The sequence below is a fragment of the Lontra canadensis genome, unplaced genomic scaffold (genome assembly GCF_010015895.1).
Source record: "Lontra canadensis isolate GAN:19392208 unplaced genomic scaffold, GSC_riverotter_1.0 scaffold10, whole genome shotgun sequence".
NCBI lineage: Eukaryota > Metazoa > Chordata > Mammalia > Carnivora > Mustelidae > Lontra > Lontra canadensis.
The window spans coordinates 14,656,641-14,677,463 of record NW_022631004.1 but is presented as its reverse complement, the minus strand read 5'-3'; the positions used below and the strand labels follow the sequence as shown (position 1 = coordinate 14,677,463).

Genomic DNA, 20,823 nt, shown 5'->3' with positions numbered 1-20,823 from the left:
GCCTGACATGGGGCTTGATTTCATGACCCTGAGATCATGACCTGAGCTGAAATCAAGAGTCAGATGCTTAACTGACAGCCACCTAGGCACCCCTTAATTTTGCTTTCTGATGTTTCATTATTGGTATATAAAAGTTCAACAGAGAGAGAGATAGCACCCGGGTGGCTCAGTCGGTTAAGCGTCTGCCTTCGGCTCAGGTCGTGATCCCAGGATTCTGGGGTCGAGCCAAGCCCTGCATCAGGCTCCCTGCTCAGCGGGAAGCCTGCTTCTCCCTCTCCCACCCTCCCTGCTTGTGTTCCCTATCTCACTGTGTCTCTCTCTGTCAAATAATAAATTAAATCTTTAAAAAAAAAAAATTTGGGTAGAATTTGCCTGTGAAGCCATCCAGTCCTGGGCTTTTGTTTGTTGGGAGTTTTTTTTATTTACTGATTCAATTTCTTCGCTGGTGATCAGTCTCTTCAGATTTTTCATTTCTTCCTGTTTCAGTTTTGGTAGTTTACATGTTTCTAGGAATTTATTTCTTGTAAGCTGTCTAATCTGTTGGCATGTAGTTTTTCATAATATTTTCTTGTATTTCTATGATGTTGGTTGTTATTTCTCCTCTCTGATTTGTGATTTTGAGTCCTTTCTCTTGTTTTCTTCTTGATAAGTCTGGTTAAAGGCTTATCAATTTATTGGTTTTTTTCAAAGAACCAGCTCCTGGTTTCATTGATCTGTTCTATTATTTGCTTAGTTTCTGGATCATTTATTTCTGCTCTAATCTTTGTTATTTCCTTCCTTCTGCTACTTTTAGGTTTCATTTGTTCTTTTTCTAGCTCCTCTGGGTGTAAGAGTAGGTTGTTAATTTGAGATTTTTCTTGCTTCCTGAGGTAGGTCTGTATTGTTACAAACTTCCTCGTTAGAACTGCTTTTGGTGCATCCCAAGGTTTTGGAATATTGTGTTTTCATTTTTATTTATCTCCATGTATTTTTTAATTTTTTCTTTTATTTCCTGATTAATCCATTCATTGTTCAGTAGCATGTTATTTAGCCTCCATGTATTTGTAGCCTTTCCAGATCTTTTCTTGTGGGTGACTTCTAGGTTCATAGTGTTATGGTCAGGAAAGATGCATGGTATGATATTCTTGAATTTGCTGAGGCTTTTTGGTGGCCTAATATGTCATCTTTTCGGAAAATGTGTATTCTGCTATTTTAGGATGGAATGTTCTGAATATATCTGTTAAACCCATCTAGTCCAATGTGTCATTCAAAGCTACTATTTCCTTGTTTCTGGTTGGATGATATGCCCATCAATTTAAGGGGGCTGGAAAAGCCCTGTGTTATTATTGCATTACTATGGTTTGTCATTTATGTTTGTTATCAACAGTTTAATATATCTGGGTGCTCCCATGTTGGGTGCATAAATATTTACAATTGTTTTATCTTCTGTTGGATTGTCCCCTTTATTATTATATAGTGTCCTTCTTTGTCTCTTATTACTGTCTTTGTTTTAAAGTCTATTTTTTTAAAAGGATTTTATTTATTTATTTGACAGAGAGATCACAAGTAGGCAGAGAGGCAGGCAGAGAGAGAGGAGGAAGCAGGCTCTCTGCTAAGCAGAGAGCCTGACTCAGGACTTGATCCCAGGACCCTGAGATCATGACCTGAGCCGAAGGCAGAGGCTTAACCCACTGAGCCACCCAGGCGCCCTTAAAGTCTATTTTGTCCAATATAAGCATCACTACTCCGGATTTCTTTTGATACACATTTGCATGAGAGATGTTCCTCCATCCCCTCACTTTCAGTCTGCAGGTGTCAGCTGGTCTAGAATGAGTTTCCTGTAAGCAGCATATAGATGGGTCTTGTTTTTTAACTCATTTTGTCACCCTGTGTCTTTTGGAGAATTTAGTCCATTTATATTCAAAGTCATTATTGATAGATACGTATTTATTGCCACTTTATTCCTCGTTTTGTGGTTTTCTTTTCTGGTCCTTCTCTTTTTCTCTTTCATGGTTTGCTAGTTTTCTTTAGTGATATATATGGATTCCTTTCTTTTTATTCTTTGCATACCTATTATTTTTTGATATGTGGATACCATTAGGTTTGTATATAACATATGCACATAGCCATCTATATTAAGTTGATGGCTGTTTGAGTTTGAACCCATTCTTTACTCCTCTCCTCCCTATGTTTTAGCTGTATGGTATTATATTTTATATCCTTTTATTTTGTGAGTTCCTTAACTGATTTTTTACATAAATATTCACTTTTACCGCTTTTGTGTTTCCTACCTTCATATTGTCACTTTTGATCTTCCTTTCTACTCCAAGAGTCCTTTTTTTTTTTTTGGCTAAGATTTTATTTATTTGAGAAAGACAGACTAAGAGAGAGTATGAGAAAGGGTCGGAGGGAGAAGCAGACTCCCCGCTGAGCAGGGAGCCCAATGCAGGACTCGATCCTCGGACTCCGGGATCATGACCTGAGTCGAAGGCAGTCTTAACCAACTGAGCCACCTGGGCACCCCTATCTGAGAAACTCTTTATCTCCTCTTATTTTGAATGATAGCCTTGCTGGATAGAGTATTCTTGACTGAAGATTTTTTCCATTCAGCACTTTAGATATATCATGCCACTCTCTTCTGCCTTGCAAGTCTTCTGCAGGAAAATCCGCTGATAGCCTTATGGGGGGTTTCCCCTTGTATGAACTGTCTTCTTATCTTCTGCTGCTTTTAAGATATGCTTGTTGTTTTTTTTTTAATCACTACTTTTTGCCATTTTAATTACATTATGTCTTGGGGTGGATCTGCTTTTGTTGCTTTTATTGGGTGTTCATATTGCTCCTGGATGTGGATATCTGTTTCCTTCCTCAAATTAGATAAGTTTTCAGCTATTATTTCCTCAAATAAATTCTCCGCCCCCACCCTTGACCTCTCCTCCTCTTCTAGGACACCTATAATATGAAGGTTATTATATTTGATGGAGCCACTGAGTTCCCTAACTCTACTCAAATTTCGCATAATTCTTTTTTCTCTCTTTTGTTCAGCTTGATTATATTCCATTACTTTGTCTTATAGGTCATTAATTCACTCCTCTGCTTCTTCCATCCTGGTATTTTGTCCATCAAGTGTGTTTCTCATTTAATTTATTGAGCTCTTTATCTCTGCTATGTTATTCCTTATCTCTGTCTTAAGTACTTTACTCATGTCTTCTACTCTTTTCTCAAGTCCAGTGAGTATCCTTTTGATCATTGCTTTAAGTACCCCATTACACACGTTACTTATATCTGCTTCACTTAGATCTCTGGCTGTGGCCTTATCTTTTTCTTTTCTCTTCTGTCCTATTCTTTCTAAGTCTCTGTGCCTGTTTCTGTGTGTTAGGAAAGTCAGCTATATCTCCTGTTGAGGGTAATGGCCTTATGAAAAAGTCCTATACTGCACTGCTGTGTACTGTACCCAGTTCCTCAGGGCTGGCGCTTCTGGGAATGTCACCAATGTGTGGTGCACATGCTTGCTGTTTTATCCTAGCTGTTCTACCCTTTAGGCAAGTCATCTTCAAAGGCTCTCTTTGCCTTTTGTGAGCAGTGCTTGGCCCCAGACCTGAATGTAGTACATTTTAACTAGGTGTGCTCTGGTCAGCTTGTGAATGAGACCTGTCACCACTGCTATCTGAACAGGGGCTCCACAAAACTTCTGAGTCAGGAGACACAGTGTAAGCAGGACTTTGGGTCTGTCTTCTGGGGAGGGGACTGGCCAAGTTGGGACTGAGGCAAGCATGACAGAGAAAGGTAGTTCTACAGGAGTAAAGGCACTTGAAGTGGGGTTGGTATAAGCAAGTTAGGTAGCAAGTGTGGGTGCTACACTGATTCCCACAGGTGGCCATGTGCTTATAATGAGGGATGCAGGAGGGAAATGGTGCCCGTTAGTTCCTTGTTCCTGGAAGGGTCTCTCCTTGAACTCTACTTTTCTGGGATGTGTTCTTGAGATAGCAAATAACCTCTGCACTGTGTGTTCCAGGCGCTCTTCAGATTACTGTTTATACACTGTATGTCATGGGTTGTTTGCCTAACTTATAAGAGCAGTGCAATGCCCTCTGGGCTCTATCCTAGCCCAGCCCACTGTCCTTTAAAATTCCAGTCTTTATGTCCACTGGTTGCAAGAACTCCCAAAATTCAGCCCCTCTCACTTGCCAAGCCAATTGCTATGGGGATTCATTCTCCCTGTGTCCTCCTTGGTATGACAGTGTTAGTCTGTCTCTCACCCTCCTCTGCCACTGCGGCTCACTCTCAACCACAGCGGCATGATCTCTTTCTCTCCCAAACTGTATCTCTACATTTACCACCTTCTTCAGTGTGCCTCTTCTCTACCTTTAGTTGTGTAGTTCGTTCTGCAATTCTTCAGGTCAATTTCTGGACTATTTAGGATGATTTGATAGTTACCTAGTTGTATTTGTGGGATGAGGTGAGCCTAGGTTCCTCCTACTCTGCCATCTTCCAACCTCTCCCTGTACTTCTGATATTTTTAATAATTCACTCTGGTGACACTGTCAAAGATGGATTTGGTGCAGGTAAGAAAAGTAGACTAGTTAGGAAAAGATCAAAATAATCTAAACAAGAAATAATGAAGGCCAAAATACTCCTACCATTGGTGGTAGGAATGGACAATGCATTTCACATCTTTTGGAAACTGAGTGGAGAGAGGCACCATGGACTAGGATGGAGACAAAAGATGCATGAGCAAGTTTGAGGGTAGTTTTGGTTATGTTATACTTGAGGGTATATAGGCAGTCAAAGGAGAGACTTTGACAAATGCCTGAAGCTTGAGGAGTGGTCAGAGCTGGAAGTCAGCATATAACAATACTTAGAAATGTCAATGGATAAGATCACCAAAGAAGGCATGTATGGTACTAAGAACAGTGGACCCAGGACCACAGAAAACAACAATTTTTAGAAGCAAGCAGAACAAGAATAGACCTCAAAGAAAGCAAAGTAATCAGAGGTAGGAGGAAAAGGAGAGAGAGAATGGTGTCATGGAAGCCAGGCTTATTAGGTTGAAAGGCTGATAAATTTTTGTCTTCCATAGTGGCAAGCTCATACATAATGCTGAAATGTGAAACGTCAAGACTTATCTACAGAGTGTGTTATTTGGGGATATGGAAGCAGACGCCAAGAAATCAGCTAAGAGTTAAAAGTGCTTGCCCTGAGGGGAAAAATGGGAGGTAAGGGGTTTGAAAATATAGTTGACCTTTGAACAAGCAGGAGTTAAGGGATGACAACCACTCAACTCAGTTGAGTATCTACATGTAACTTTTGACTACCCAGAAACTTAATTACTTTCATAGCTTACTGTTGATCAGAAGCTTTACTGGTAACAGAAACCATCAATTAAAACATATTTTGCATGCTATAGGTATTATACACTATATTCTTACAATAAAGTAAGCTACGCAAAAAGGAAGTTTCAGGAAAATCATAAAGAAAATATATCTGTAGGGGCGCCTGGGTGGCTCAGTGGGTTAATAAGCCTCTGCCTTCAGCTCAGGTCATGGTCTCAGGGTCCTGGGATCGAGCCCCACATCGGGCTCTCTGCTCAGCGGGGAGCCTAATTCCCTTCCTCTCTCTGCCTACTTGTGATTTCTCTCTCTGTCAAATAAATAAATAAAATCTTTAAAAAAAAAAAAAAAAGAAAGAAAGAAAAAAGAAAATACATCTGTAGTACTGTACCTATGGGAAAAAAATCTGCCTGTAAGTGGACCCATGCAGTTTAAACCCATGTTGTTCAACGGTATTAATTTCTCTTAAAGGGGTGCCTGGGTGGCTCAGTGAGTTAAAGCCTCTGCCTTCGGCTCGGGTCATGATCCCAGGGTCCTGGGATCGAGCCCCGCATCGGGCTCTCTGCTCAGCAGGGAGCCTGCTTCCTCCTCTCTTTCTCTGCCTGCCTCTCTGCCTACTTGTAATCTCTGTCAAATAAAATAAATAAAATCTTTAAAAATAATAATAATAATAATAATAATAATTTCTCTTAAAGAACCCTTTACACTAGGTACAAATAAATAAAACAAAAACACTTACATACAGGGAGAAGAGACCAGGATTGGTGATACATTGTATATAAAAGTTTTAGGATTTAATTAACTACAAATGCAATATGATCCAGGAGATAAGACCTCCAAACAAGTCAACATAAACTCTTATTACAAAGTATAATACTCCCATCCAAATAACAGATTGAATTTCTATGATCATACCACAAACACACAATTTAATTCTGGATATCATGTTTTAAGAGGGTCCAAATCCTATCTTTCACACTCATCTTTTTTATCCTAAAGCCCCTACCCTAATTCTAGCTCTTAACCTTACACCTTGATCAAGCCAAGAGTATCCTAACTGGTCTTTTTGGCAGCAAGCTACTCCACATCTTGAATCCAAATTAATTTCCTGGAAGTCTATTTTGTTCTTATCACTCTCCTCAAATATCTCTAACAGTTTCCTATTACCCAGCTTCTTTACAAGACATTTAAGATCTTTTACAAGCTCATTCCCAAACTAACTCTTTAACCTAATGTTCTACTGCTTTCTCAAATCAATTATCAACCTCAGTCAGTCTGAGATACTCACTGTTCCCTGCACACATCATACTCTTATAACACCTCTACCTCTGTGCCTTAGTTCCTTGTGCCTTTGGTCCCATTATTTTTCAAGCCTACTCTTCTCTGCTTATATGGGCATCATTTGTATGTCAAGTGAGTGCCATGCTTTCTCTCGGGCTTTCCCTAGTCTCTTTTACTTCAGGGACATCTTTGTCCTCTGGACTTCCATAATGCTTCCCACGATGTCAGTCACTTCACAAATACCATATACAAAATGCTTTTGTACCAGTAATTACCTTTCAAAAGTACAAGGGGTGACTGGGTGGCTGAGTCTGTTGAGAGTCCTACTCGTGATTTCAGCTCAGGTCGTGACTGTGAGATTGGGCCCAGTATCAGGCTCTGCACGCAGCACAGAGTCTGCCTGATTCTCTCCTTCTCCCTCTACCTCATCCCTTGCTCACGTGCTCTCTGTCTCTCTTAAACAAACAAAATCTTTTAAAAATAAAAGTACCTTTTATAAGTATCAATTGTATTGAAAGCCATGAGCTTAAAATGGCTGACAATATTTATCATATTGAGATAGTCACCAAGCCTCAATTTATACCTTTACGGCCATCAGAATATCATCTACTCCTTGAAGCACAATGAGTGTTTTTCCTCACCATGACCTCATAACATTCTGCACGTGTCTCTATTGCAGCACAAATCATAATACATGGATTTTATTAAACTGAATCTAGGATGTTACATGGAGGCAAGGATTTCTGGCAGAAGAGATACGCAATCAATATTTCATGAACCAAACTACTCACCCCACTGGCAGTTCTGATGGGTTTTGCCTTTAATTTGGGGACTAAGACCTTTCGATACTGAGGTGGGACCGCAGCGATGATATCCACCAGGCGGGGCTGTGCTGAAAGGCCATACTTGGCAGCTGTCCTGGTTTTCACCCTGGAAGTAAAGCACCTAGCATTATCAAGATCATAATATTTCAAGGCATAAACTTGAAACTACCAAAAGAATGACCTACAGATAACATCATCAACACCTGTCACCCTAGGCAATGACAACAGTGGCTTTAACATTTATATCAGAAAAATAGAAGAAAATCAGGAAATCATATCAACAACTTCTTCTCTTAGCCTTGGAGTACCAGAAAGAAAACAAGATGACTAAAGGGAAGGGTCGCAGGACAGTGACACAAGGTAGGTCTCATTCAACAAAGTGCTCTGGCTTTCAAGGGTTCCATCCTTTCCTCAACCTCAACACTACAGCATCTGGGATTAATTCTGTTGTAAGGGACTGTTTATTACACTGTAGGATGTTTAGCAGCTTCATCGGCCTCTACCCACCAGCACCCTACTTTCCATTGTTAACAACTAAAATGTCTCCTGACATTGTGAAATGTCTCCTGGGTGGGTGGGAGGGTGGGTATCATGCCTGGTTACAAGCCATGGTCTTAGACCAAACAAACAAACAAAAAGTAATTTAAAGGAAAGGTGAGCAGAACTGAATAGTAAATAAAGTATATATATTTTTAGTGTTTTAAAATTTTTTCTAATATAAAGTAGTATATACATTAAAAACAGAACATAAAACATATAAACATACTTTAACATTTATGAAGCAAACACTTGTGTTACTACACTCCAAGGAACAGAATATGATCAGCACTTCAGAAGACTATACCCTTTCCCGATTATAACTTTATCCCTAATTCCTAGAAATAACCTTCAGCCCAGCCAATAATTCCTTGCTTTTCTCTATTATTTTATTGGTTTGTTTCTTGGCTGCTAGCAAACCCTAACAGCAAACCCTAATTTCTCATTTTAATCCATCTAAAAATATTGTGAAGTATTTGCATCATTTTCAAACGATGTTAATTTAGTACCTGATTCGTAAAAAGTACCTAAGTACTTGGTATGCCAAAAGGTATAAGGCATAGTTGTTTCATGCTCTATGTTTGTATGTTTGCATGTTTTCAGATGGGCATTCACAAAACCAAATGTGTAAGTGATAAAAATATATGTGATAAAACACACATATAATAATAAATGTGTCCAGAATTCAAGAGAGGAACTCAGTTGTGCTGGGGAGACAGTCATGGAAAACAGCTGAAGAACTGGCTTTAGATAGGCAGTGAAGACACAGAGATGCCAGTGAGAGCAAATAAGCTGGTTTATGTGAAGACACAAAAACAGGAATGCACATATTTTAAAATATATGGTAGACTTGATAGAAAGCAGGACATTTTCAATGTAAAGCTACAGAAGTTTAAAAAGTAGGGTAAATTGAAGCCAGACCAAGAAGGCTTACATAATAGGCTGAGGAATTTGCATTTAATTTCATAATGTTGGGGACATACTGAAAACTGCTGTACAGTTAAAAGTTAAAAGACAAGAATTAACCCAGCAAGAGATAGAGGATGAAAGCATAAGCCACTGCAGTAGTCCAGAATTAAGTTCAAAATGGGATGGATTATTAGTAGTGGGAATGAAAGTGAGAATCATAAAGAAGAAGAGAGTAAGCAAAATTTAAATACTAATTGGATCTAACAAAAACAATTTGAAGAGGACACTAGAGTTTCAAGCCTGGGTAAAGGTTAACACAATTAAGCAAAGAGGACATCTGCAGAGAGGCTGGTTTTCAGGAAGATGTTAACATAAACTACAGATATGCTAAATTAAAGAGACTGACAAAAATATACAAGAGGTAGAAATGTTCTCTAGAAATAAAAGACTTTTGTATAATTAGGGGTATAGCCAACAGTGAGAGAAAAGCAACTTCTAAGGACAGGATAGAAAAATCAGTAAAATATTAACTCCACAGTCAAGAAAGGATAGTTAAGGGGCACCTGGGTGGCTCAGTGGGTTAAGCATCTGCCTTTGGCTCAGTCATGATCCCAGGACCCTGGGACTGAGCCCCGCATCAGGCTCCCTGCTCGGCAGGAAGCCTGCTTCTCCCTCTCCCACTCCCCCAGCTTGTATTCCCCCTCTTGCTGTCTCTCTCTATGTCAAATAAATAAATAAAATCTTAAAAAAAAAAAAAAAGACAGTTAAGTAACTTATTCTTTTAGCAAAAATTTATTAAGTGCAATATTCCAAGAAAGTGATAAAACACTGCAGTATCTCACACAACAGTAAACAGTCTTAAAAAGGCCATGCTGTAGTGATTAGATCACTGATGACCTACCTCGGAGTGGAGAGAAAACCCTTTCATTATAGCAGATCTACATAGTGAATATCTAATGAAAACAAAAGATGTAGAGATGAAAGACTACTCTTAACTGAGAATATAGCAAAGTCAAAACTACAGATGAACAGGTCATAGAGGCTATAAAATAGGAAAGGGTTGTATTAGATCAAGGATATCCCAAAGGCAGGGTCTTCCTGAGAGAGTTAATGCTTCTTCTGAGATAGTAGGAAGGGAACAAGGATGTGAAGTGATGTAGCACAGAAGATAACATAGGCTCTGAGACAGAACAGACGATCTAATTCCAAATCCCAGTTCTGCCAATTACTAGTTCTTTACTCTTAGACAAATTATTTAATCTTCCTCTGTCTCAGATTATCCAACTGTCAAATGATGGTGACATAAGTACCTAACTCTCACAGTTTTTGAGAGGAACAACTGAACTAATATAATTAACTACTAACAGTGATTGGGACATAGTAAGCACCCAATAAATATTAGAAGCTATTAGTATTATTAGGCTATGAGAGAATTTTGCCATAAATGAGAGACAGGGCAGAGCAGAAAGCTAAGTTCTTATTTAAATTTAAAACGTGAGAAAGAAAACAAGTAGTATTTATAATTTCAATAAAAATATCTACCACCTAGGAACAGGATCGCCTTCTTTGTTTTATAAATCAACTTACTTATTCAGATCGATGTCTTTCCCCTGTTCGTGGGCTTCAATTAGTTGTTTAATAACGTCTCCTATAGTCAGCATCATCAGCTCAGCAGGGCTGAGATCTCCTAGAAAAATAATATTGAACAATGTAAAAATTCATTTTACCCAGTAAAGTTTTTTGTACTTATTTTTTCCTCCCAAAATAATTCCAACTATCCCAGATGAACAGCTCAAGTTTACAAAAAAAACACCAAACTTCCACTGTTTACAGTTTGATCACATCTTTTGTATCTTTAATTAAAACAAACATGCTTCACCTGTATATGGGAAGAACTCACTTTAGAAGCACAAACATTGTAAGAATGATAAATACAGGGAAGAATAGAGACAAACATGAGAAAGAACCTAATTGCACAAGAAAGCACCAAAGTGGTTAAAATAGCTTCCCTTTATCTCCAGAATTATGACATTTAGGAGCATTCTTTCACCTAACTCTCAGAATGCAGTAGATAGAACAGGAATATTTGCTTTTCCATTAAAAATGCCACCAAGCGGGGGGGCGCCTGGGTGGCTCAGTGGGTTATGCCTCTGCCTTCAGCTCAGGTCATGATCCGGGGGTCCTGGGATCGAGCCCCGCATCAGGCTCTCTGCTCAGCAGGGAGCCTGCCTCCCCTTCTCTCTCTGCCTTCCTCTCTGCCTACTTGTGATCTCTGTCTGTCAAATAAATAAATAAAATCTTGAAAAAAAAAAAAATGCCACCCAGCGGTAAAGCTGAAACTCAAATCCAGGTATCCACAGAAGTAATATTACAAAGCAATGCAATGCTACTTTGTAATACAAAGGATGTTGGTTCTGTACTTGTTTAAGGATCTTAATGCATCTCTAAAATACAGTCTATTCACCATCATGACCCTCTGGCAACTGAGGCTGACGTGACAAGCAGAAGCCGACATGTTCTTAAATGACCCCATTCCAATTATAGTAGATTGGTTCAAGGATGGGCACCTACCCAAGTCAGGCCAAGCGGAGCTCTTTCCTCAAAACAAAAAATGCCAGTTTCCCACCATTGATAAAAGCCATGAGACTATGGCTTGGGAACTGCCACCAAACATAATGCCAGCCTGTAGAGAAAGTTAGTGCGCAGAGACGATGGAATCATCAGAGAAGTACAGACAAGAAAGCCCTGGAAGTTATGAAGCCCCTTCATTTACTTTATCTCATTTGAAACCTCACAACACTGTAAGGTAGATGTTGTTAGCCCCTTTTACAGATGTTAAAAATTAAAGTAAGTTAAGATGCCATTGTAAATGGCATAGTTAAGACTCAAATCCAGGTTTTTCCTCCACAACTTCCACCCTTTTATCACTATACTAGGCTGCTTCTTACTTAATGAAACAAAGTTAACACATACAATGTTGAGAGAAAAAAAAGTCCATCTATAATCAGAGGCTAAATGCTTTCAAAACCATGTAATTCAGCACTCCAGAGTTCCAAAAAGGCGCTTCAAGAACAATATAACAGAGAGAGGATTGGTGGTGGTGCCGGAAGAGGGAAAGGGAGGAAAGGACAGAAAAGAAGGGTTTCTTTCTTCATTAAACCAAAGCAGCTCAGCTTTTGCATCTTTAATATACTAAAGCGAGGAAAAGAGGATTCAGGTGATAAAAATAAAGATTTGAAAACCACAATGTATAGCTCTTGAGTATATAAAAAATTAACCAGAGAAGCAAATTAGTAAGAAAAGGCTTCATGGAGGAAATGGCACGGGATCTTTAAAGAAAGGAAAGGAGGGGACAAGCAAAACAGAGGGGAATTCAGAAGGAACAATGTCAGGTATAGGAATTACCTATCTTTGTGTGAAGAAGTGTTGCCTGACAAGAATATAGGCTTTCTGATAAGGTTCAATAAAAAACAGATTACGGGGTACACTGACTACTGGGAAAAGGCATTTAAATGGAGTGGAGAATTATATATTCTCAGGTTTGGGAGTAAAAAGATGAAAGTAGTGTTTTTAAAAAGTATATAAAATAAAGAAAATGATATAAAAATAATTCAGAAGGTGAAAAGAATACATATAATTTGATACTAAATAAAAGGCCCTTGAAAGGCAACAATGTAAAAAAAAAAAAAAAACCCACAAGATTTTAAGTAAAAAACTCGGACATTAGGCTCCCATCCCTAGATCCCAACCAACCCCTACTGGCTGTGTGATAATGGGAAGATCAAAGACTTCTGTACGCCCATTTCCCTGCCTGCCAAATTGGGATAAAACATACACACTTGACAAGACTACTGCAACAACTAAATGAAATAACACATAGGAAAGCCAAAGTACGTTCAAATATTAGTTATTGATGAAGGTGGTTTAGGAGGATGGTGGCCAAAATGATGAATAATGAACTGTGTCAAGAGGCAGGGCTTAGTGATAGATGAAGGGAAGAGTGTGAAGCTGTCTGGCCTGACAGTGTGAGGAAGAGCAGGGCAGAGGAAGAAGATGACTAACTGGGGGCATGTAATTTGATGCCATAAGACAATAGAAAGTAACCTGGGCAATTGGAGCTGTTGTTCCAAGAAATGGTAGTGGATGCCCAGAGGCATAGTGATCAAAGACAGATTTAAAAGAAAAAATTGTGGTTTTTCGGGTGTACATACACAGCCTGACCATCAGTTCTACTTCCTATGGGATGTAGATGGGATGGGATGGGAAAGTTACTTAACTCTTCGAATCTCCCGCGGGAAAGATTCTACTTTCCATCACAGTGGAAATGATATCAACTTCAAAAATTATTAGCAAAGGCTCAATAACTAATAGCTATTGTTATCATAGCCACCAATCATGATCAGACCGACTGCTCAGATGAGTGTACAGAGGTAAGTTTAGAACTTGTGAGAAAATACTTGAAAATTTGACTCCACCCTGTTGAAAACGAAAGATGGAACTGCTCCAGGGTAACTGAGAAGGTAGTATAAACGAAAAAAACTACATAGCTGTCCCACCAAAAAAAAAAAAAACAAAACAAAACAAAAAAAAAAAAACCTCAGACTCTTCCTTTTTTTCAAACCCAGATCTTTAAAAAGAAAAGAAACCTGAAAAAAAATACATGAAATGTATCGTAAAACAAATTTTAGCAAATTAAGAGACCCGAGAGCACGTTAAATCCACCGACCACGTTTAACTCCTTGGAGGACACACCTTGGAATAGAGCTTTTCCTGCCACCCGTGCAAAACATACCAAGTGACTACCAAAAAGGAAGAGGGTAAGGGTAGGCTGGTTTAAAAGGCGCAACAGGTAAAACGAGAAGGCAAGGGGCTGGAGCCGACACTGGAACTGATCCTAGGGAGGCAGGGCGACTGGTTCAGGCGGACGATTTCCGCGGGAAAAATAGCGTTCAGCACCTGACCGCCTAGGTGTTCGCCCCTTCCCTATCACCCTGCTTGCCTCCACTTCTTCTCCCTCCCTTCCGTACCTTTCCTCTTCTGCTTCATTTCTCCGCCGCGGCCACGCTGGGTAGCTACCAACTCTGACCCCGGGGAAAGTTGACAGCCACAAAGCAACCCCAGCCTGTCGTAAAAGGACGGTCAACGTATCGTAAAGCTGTTTCCCGAAGACGGCAAAGGCCCGCCCCGCCCCTCAGCGGCGGCTCGCGAAGTTGCAGGAGGCGGGGAAAATGTGCCGGCCTAGGAGGTTTCTGATGGGGTTTAAGGGCGGTACAGGGGATGGGCTGAAGGTAAAGGACAGCTGGGGCTTGGGCGTTGGAAAGCTCGACCTGAGTAACAGAGCGGCCGGACAATGCTTATAAATAGGGGCTGCGCTAGCAAGCCTAGATGGGAGTATGGATATGGGTGGTCTCTAAAGAGGGAGCCCTGGGCGCGCCACGTCCAAGGAGGCGGGGCTGAAAGGCGAGTGGGAGATCGATCAGTCTGAGGGTAACCACCTAGTGTGTTGGAAACTAAATCAGAGCCTGGAAGAGACCATACAGGAATCGAGTATCAGTCTGAGGGGCAGGCTTTGACACCAGTTAATCACTTTAGTCTCAGATGAATGGCACAAATTATCGATAAACATAATGAAAGCAATGAAGATATCTCCAGAAAAACTAGCACACGCCCGAAGTTTTGCAGAGTTTGGAGACAGGACTTGGGAAAACGCTTTCCTGAAACCTATCCGTGATCTTTGTTCATGGGCCAGAAATATAGAACTCCTTTCATTAACATAAAGACAGGAACAAGTGCTGCTTCCAGTCCTTTTCTTCCCACTAGAACTGAGGTAACCCCAGGTCTTTGATCCCACCGTGACACTGAAACAGTCTTGGCCGTTTTGTGACTTCCCATCAAACCAAATTCAGTAGTATTTGTCCTTATTGTCATCCTGGTACCAATGAACATGTTAGCTTCCTTGGAAGTCTTTCATGATAGGACCCTCCACACTCTTGGTTTTTCTTCTATTTTTTCCCATCTGTTTGGTGGACTCCTCCTCTACCTCACCTCAAAATATTGGTGTAGCACAGGCTTCACTTCTCATCCTTGTCTCTTCCCAAAATGATCCCAAAAGTATCAAAGCTTTAAATACCATCTATCTGCTTCCACTTTTATAGGCCAGCTTCCCCATTTGACCTCTGGTTAGATCTTGGTATCTAATTTTGGGCATCTCAAACAACAGAACTCTATTTTTATTCCAAATCTGCCTGTTTACCACTCTTCCTTATCTGAAGTCACGGTCATTCACCTTATCACTCTTTTGCTTCACACAAGAGAATAAGTGAGGTGAGAAGTACAGTGGTAAATTTTAAAACATGGTTAGGGTAGGCCTTATTGAGAATATGCTATTTGAGCTAATGTTTGACATGCAGATATCAAGGGGAAGAATATTTCAGGTAAAGGGAATAGTTAGTGCAAAGGTCCTGGGGTGAGGGGGTGCCTTGTATGTTCACGGAAAGTAAAGAAAACAGCATCAATGGAGCACTGAGTGAGGGATGTGTAATAGAGAGGTGATGAGGTGGGGTGGGGTGGGGTCAGGGACAGAGCAGTTTATATAAGACCCCGTAGGCCAAAAGCCCTTGCCTTTTACTCTAAATGATGTGGGAAGCTGTTGGAGATTTTTTAGCAGAGACGTGATCTGATTTATAACTTAAAATTATCTCTCTTGGGGCACTTGGGTGGCTCAGTTGTTAAGTGCCTGCCTTCAGCTCAGTCATGTTCCCAGGGTCCAGGGATAGAGCCCCTCATTGGGCTCACTGCTCTGGAGGAGGCCTGCTTCTCCCTCTCCCACTCCCATGCTTGTGTTCCTCTCTCGCTGTGTCTCTCTCTGTCAAATAAATACATAAAATATTTTTTAAAAAGTAAAATAACGTTGTCTCTATTTGCTGTGTTAGGAATAGTCTTGGAGGTAGGCATGGGCAGAAGCAGAGAGATCAGTTAGGTGGCTATTATCTTACCTATGCTGCAGATTCCCAAAGTTGGCTGCACATTGGAATCACCTAGAGAACAGTGAAAAATCCCATCACCTGGATCACATCTCATACCAATTAAATAAAAATATCAAGGGGTGGGAGCCAGTCAGGTTTTAAAGATCCCTGGGTGATTCCAATGGGAAGCAAAGTTTGAGAACTACTAAACGAACCCAGAAATGATTATAATTTGAGTCAGGGTTGTAGGCTGTAGATGTGATGAGAAGTATTCAGAACCTGAAAACATTTTGAATATTTCAACACGCTTTCCTGATCAACCAGATATGAGATATAAGAGAAAGAAAGACCTCAACATCAAGACTGACACTGAAGCTTTTGGACAAAGGGACTGGAACCATGAAGTTGCCATTGGCTGAAATGGAGAAGCTTGGAGACAGAGTGGTGTTTTGCAGGGGTGTGTGAGGACGTCAATCCATACTTGTCATATTTGGGATCCTAGCGAGCAGTAAGCCATGAAAAAGTTCAGGCTGGACCTACCAAGTGAGAGTTACAGGTACATAGGTGAAATTTAAAGCTATAAAACAGAGTAAGAGTGGAAAAGAAAGAGAGGACTAAAGACCAAGCTTTGGGGACATTCAATTCTTAGCAGGTTGAGGAGATGAGGAATAATCAGCAAAGGAAGCTGAGAAGGTACCCCCAGGGATGTGGGAAGAAAACTAGGAGAGTGGTGGTTACCTGGGAGCCAAGCGCAAGTGTGTTAAGGAGGATGGAGTGATCCACTGGGTCAAATGCTGCTGCTGAAAACTAAGATCATTGGGGACTTTGACAACAAGAGTTTTATGAAAGTGTAGATGTGAAAGCTTGTCTCGAGAAGGTTTATGACAGATTAAGAGGAGAGGAATTTGAGACAGTGAGTTTAGACAACTATTGAGGGATTTTGTCCTCAAGAAGTACAGAGAATTGGGGTAGTAGGCACCAGGGTAAATGGTGTCAAAGGAAGTGTTTATTAAAATAAACACTGGTGAGTCAGTCAGTTAAGCAACTAACTTTGGTTCAGGTCATGACTTCAGAGTCCTGGGGTAGAGCCCCACACTGGGCTCTGTGCTCAGCATGGAGTCTGATTGTCCCTCTCCCCCTGCCTCTCCTCCCAACTCATGCTTTCTCTCTCTCTCTCAAATAAATAGATAAATAAATAAATAAATAAATCTTTCAAAATAAAATAAAACATAATAATAAATAATAGCCAGTTTTTATGCCAATGGGAATAATCCAATGGAGAGTGAAAATCTGATGAATTGTAAGAGAAAGCTACTCTTCCTAGCCTGCATTTGGAGAGAAGAGCACAGGAGAAGGGATTTGCTTTTGATGGGTGCATGGATAGTTCTTCTAGTAACAGGCTGGAAAGCAGAGCACATGGGTGCAGATTCTGATAGATGGTTGGTGTGGTGATGGGATTCTGAGCAAGTTTTATTTCAATTGCTTCAGTTTTTCCACTGAATTCAATGAAAATGCAGCCTAGTAGATTCCCCAAACTTTTAACAGACCTAGCATTCAAGTGTCTGATAACAGGCATGAAGGACCACCATAAATAACCCAGGCAGCTTTAAAAATGATCAAAATTAATTTTAGTTATTAGGTACTTTAGTAGTACCTCTGATTTAGAATACGGTTAACTGTTGGAGCAAAGAAACAGCCGGTAGGGGGAGACCTAAGCATATGTGACGTGAACATAAGACTAAGCTGTGATTTTGCCCAGAAACAGAAGATCCAACACTGACGATGGTATTCATGTTGATGTTCTTTGCTTTGAACTTTATACTGTCATTTCTATGGTTTTCTTATGGACGAGGCATACCATATTGCTAAGGCTTCAAAGCAACTTTTAAGATCACAGTCTAAATATTTATCTTTAATTCTTTTTAACCTCTTTGCTTTCTGAATCCCCCCTTTGGACTAAAAAATACCTACAAGTACTGACAGTAATCCTGGTAATGATTGACTCTGCCTTTGAAGGTCAAATGCTACCTGAAGCTGAAGGTTAAAAGTTCATTTTTTCCTTGTACATGATGTGCTTATTTAGGTGGCCAAACATAGCAAAGTAGAGTAGATTCTCCTTCTTCTCCATTGGACAGCATTCTAAAACTATTTGTTTTTCTGATTTTAAAAAAAGATAGATAGATCGATTGATTTTTGCAGAGAGAGAGAGGGCGTGCAGGCAAGTATGGGGGGGAGGGGCAAAGGGAGAGGAAGGGAGACAATCTCAAGCAGACTCCGCTGAGCATGGAGCCTGACCTGGGGCTTGATCTCACGACCCTGAGTTCATGACCTGAGCTGAAATCAAGAGTAGGATGTCTAACCAGCTGAGCCACTCAGGTACCTCTCTTTTTCTGTCTTTTTTTTTTTTAATATGGATATAAAATTTAAATTCCAAAGAGATCTTTAAAACTATATAACCCTCACTTCTACAAACAATCCAGTGCTGTTTGTTTTTTGGTGAGTTTCAAGGCTTCGTTACCAAGAGTCAGTTTATCTTTATCATCTACGTCATCTATCTTGGGCAGTGATCTTGTATTTGGGGTATGGTGCAGGAATAAGTGCATTGTTTCTCTTCAGACTGGGGTATTTTTCCTATCTGCTCAAGTAAGTTAGATCCATCAGAATAGGGCACTTGGGTGGTTCAGTTGGTTAAGCATCTGCCTTCCACTCAGGTCATGATCTCAGGGTCCTGGGATTGAGGTCTAAGTCAGGCTTCCTGCTCAGCGGGGAATCTGCTTTTCCCTCTATCCTTTCCCCTTGCTTGTGATCTCTCTTTTTCTCTCAAATAAATAAATAAAATGAATCTTAAAATGAAGATTCATCAGAGTGAAATTCCCCCTCAAAGAAAGGATGCTGCAGAATGGATGCTATAATTTATTTGGAAAGAAAAGAATGACTAAGAATGACTAATACCTGCCTGCTTGTAGGAATGAGGCCGAAAAGGATGTAATATCCCCAATTAACACACAATTTAAGTTTAAATGAGAAGGGGGAAATAGCACTAATCAATTTCTGAAGGGGGAGATCATCATAAATAGCCCTCGGATGGCAAGTCAGTTTCACTTCTGCTTGTGTGAATGTGGCTTGTGACTGTGGCCACAAAGGGCTATATACCCCAGCTGGTTCCACATATCTCTACCAAGGTGGAGAAACTGCCACCATCCCCTCTGTGGACTCCTAGAGCCAAAGCAGAAAAAGTGACATCTGGTAAGTCATTTCTCTTATGTAATTTTTGCTGTAATGTGTGCTTGGTTTAAAGAGATAGAATTCAGATTTACAGAAACATTGAGAAGATAAGAGTCCCCATATAACCCACACCCAAGTTTCTCTCCTATCTTACATCAGAATGGTACATTTGCTGCAATAAATAAACCCATATTTATAGCATTGTTAACTAAGAGCTAATAGTTATTCAGGTTGTCTTAGTTTTTTTTTTTTTTCTACTGTTCTTTTTGTGTTGTAGGATCCCATCCAAGACACCATATTACATTTAATTGTTCTGTCTCCTTAGGCTCCTCTTGGCTGTGACAGTTTCTCAGACTTCGTTTTTAATGACCTTGACAGTTTTGAGGAGTGCTGGTCAGATATTCTGTAGGCTTAACCCCTATTGAGATGTAACTGTTTTTCTCATGATTAGATTGAAGTGATGGGTTTAGGGGAGGGACATCACAGAGTTAAAGGGCTGCTCTCATCACATCAGGTCAAGGGTACATACAGATGATTTGATCTATGAATGTTCATGTTGACCTTCATCACCTGGCTGATGCAATGTGTGTCCAGGTCTCTTTACTGTAAAGTTACTCTTCTTGCCTCCTTTTTGTATTGCCCTCTTTGGAAGGGAGTCCCTCTGCAAAGCCCACACTTAAGGAGTAGATGGTTATGCTCCCTCTTCTTGAGGGTAGAGTATCTACATAAAATATTTGGAATTTTTCTATATGGAAAACTTGTTTCTTCTCCCTCTCTTAATCATCTTAAAGTAGTTTTTTCATGAAGGAAAGTGGGTATCACTTTCTGAATCATAAGGCTATGCAAAGACCAATAAACTAGAATTCAGAGGATCAGGTTTTTGCTTGAATTTTACATAAGAATGTGATTTTAGGCAAGTTACTAATCATTCCTCCCTTCTAAAAAACACAGCAATTTTCAGTCATCATTAGGGGTAGTATTAATGTCACATTTATTTATTCACTTGAGAGAGAGAGAGAGAGAGAGGGAGGGCATGAACGTGGGGTTGGGGGGCAGAGGGAGCAGAAGAAGCAGACTTCCCACTGAGCAGGGAGACTGACACGGGGCTTGATCCCAGGACCCTGAGATCATAACCTGAGCCAAAGGCGGCCGCTTAACCGACTGAGCCACCCAGGCGCCCCTATTAATGTCATCTTATGCCTCATTAGATTTGGCAAGCTTGGGGGAGCGGTGTGAGAGGATTGGAATTCATTTTGCTAGACTCTAGTAATGCACGTTATGAAAATATCTGCTTATTTTACTTACCTCTTCATGGTGGGATTGGGAAGGGGGGAGAAAATCACGTTATTCTAATAGCTCCTTTTCTGTACGTACTTCTGTGGGCTTCCCTTCTCAGGTTACAGTACTAGCTTGTGTGTTAATGCTAAAAATGTAGTTCTTAACCTTTGGGGATTCGAAGGCCTTTGTTTCACTTTTGCTTCAGAGCTCATGTGTTTAAATGGCTTTTTTGGCACATAGCTAGCTTGGAAGAGCAGTGCAATGTCCAATAAAGTGGTTAGGACATGTTGCCAATACCAAAGGTACTTAAAACTTAAGAAGAAAGGAAATAAATCCTAAATGTCACCAACATTCCATCAGTTTGTTAAGACTCTCCTTCTCCTTATTTCATACTCTCTGCGGGAGGAGGTTAAGATTTCACCAAGGACTCTAGAAGGACACTGAGATAGAACTCTCGAGGTGATTGACTGATCGATGTGGGCAAGAATGGAGTCAGAT

The 20,823-nt window shown here is 40.3% G+C and overlaps 2 protein-coding genes across 7 annotated transcripts in view; one reads left to right on the top strand and one right to left on the bottom strand.

Annotated features, from left to right (window-relative positions):
• The window catches only part of ELP3 (elongator acetyltransferase complex subunit 3), a 101,748-nt gene extending 87,837 nt beyond the window's left edge, over nucleotides 1-13,911 (bottom strand). The window contains exons 1-3 of one of the 2 annotated variants that reach the window (XM_032855691.1): nucleotides 13,885-13,911; nucleotides 10,445-10,544; nucleotides 7,379-7,517 (exon numbers count right to left, since the gene is read on the bottom strand). In XM_032855691.1, the coding sequence (XP_032711582.1) occupies nucleotides 7,379-7,517; nucleotides 10,445-10,544; nucleotides 13,885-13,903 (258 nt within the window). In that variant the 5' untranslated portion in view covers nucleotides 13,904-13,911. Of the gene's footprint in view, nucleotides 1-7,378; nucleotides 7,518-10,444; nucleotides 10,545-11,428; nucleotides 11,449-13,884 lie in introns of those variants that run through there. The other variant, XM_032855692.1, reaches the window with a different exon arrangement.
• Nucleotides 13,912-18,926: 5,015 nt separating this feature from the next.
• NUGGC (nuclear GTPase, germinal center associated) overlaps nucleotides 18,927-20,823 on the top strand; it is a 52,563-nt gene continuing 50,666 nt past the window's right edge. For 3 of the 5 annotated variants that reach the window (XM_032855688.1, XM_032855689.1, XM_032855690.1), the window contains exon 1: nucleotides 18,927-19,068. The gene's annotated coding sequence lies outside the window, so the exon portion shown is untranslated. The remainder of the gene's footprint in view (nucleotides 19,069-20,823) is intronic. The other 2 variants (XM_032855687.1, XM_032855685.1) reach the window with 1 other exon arrangement.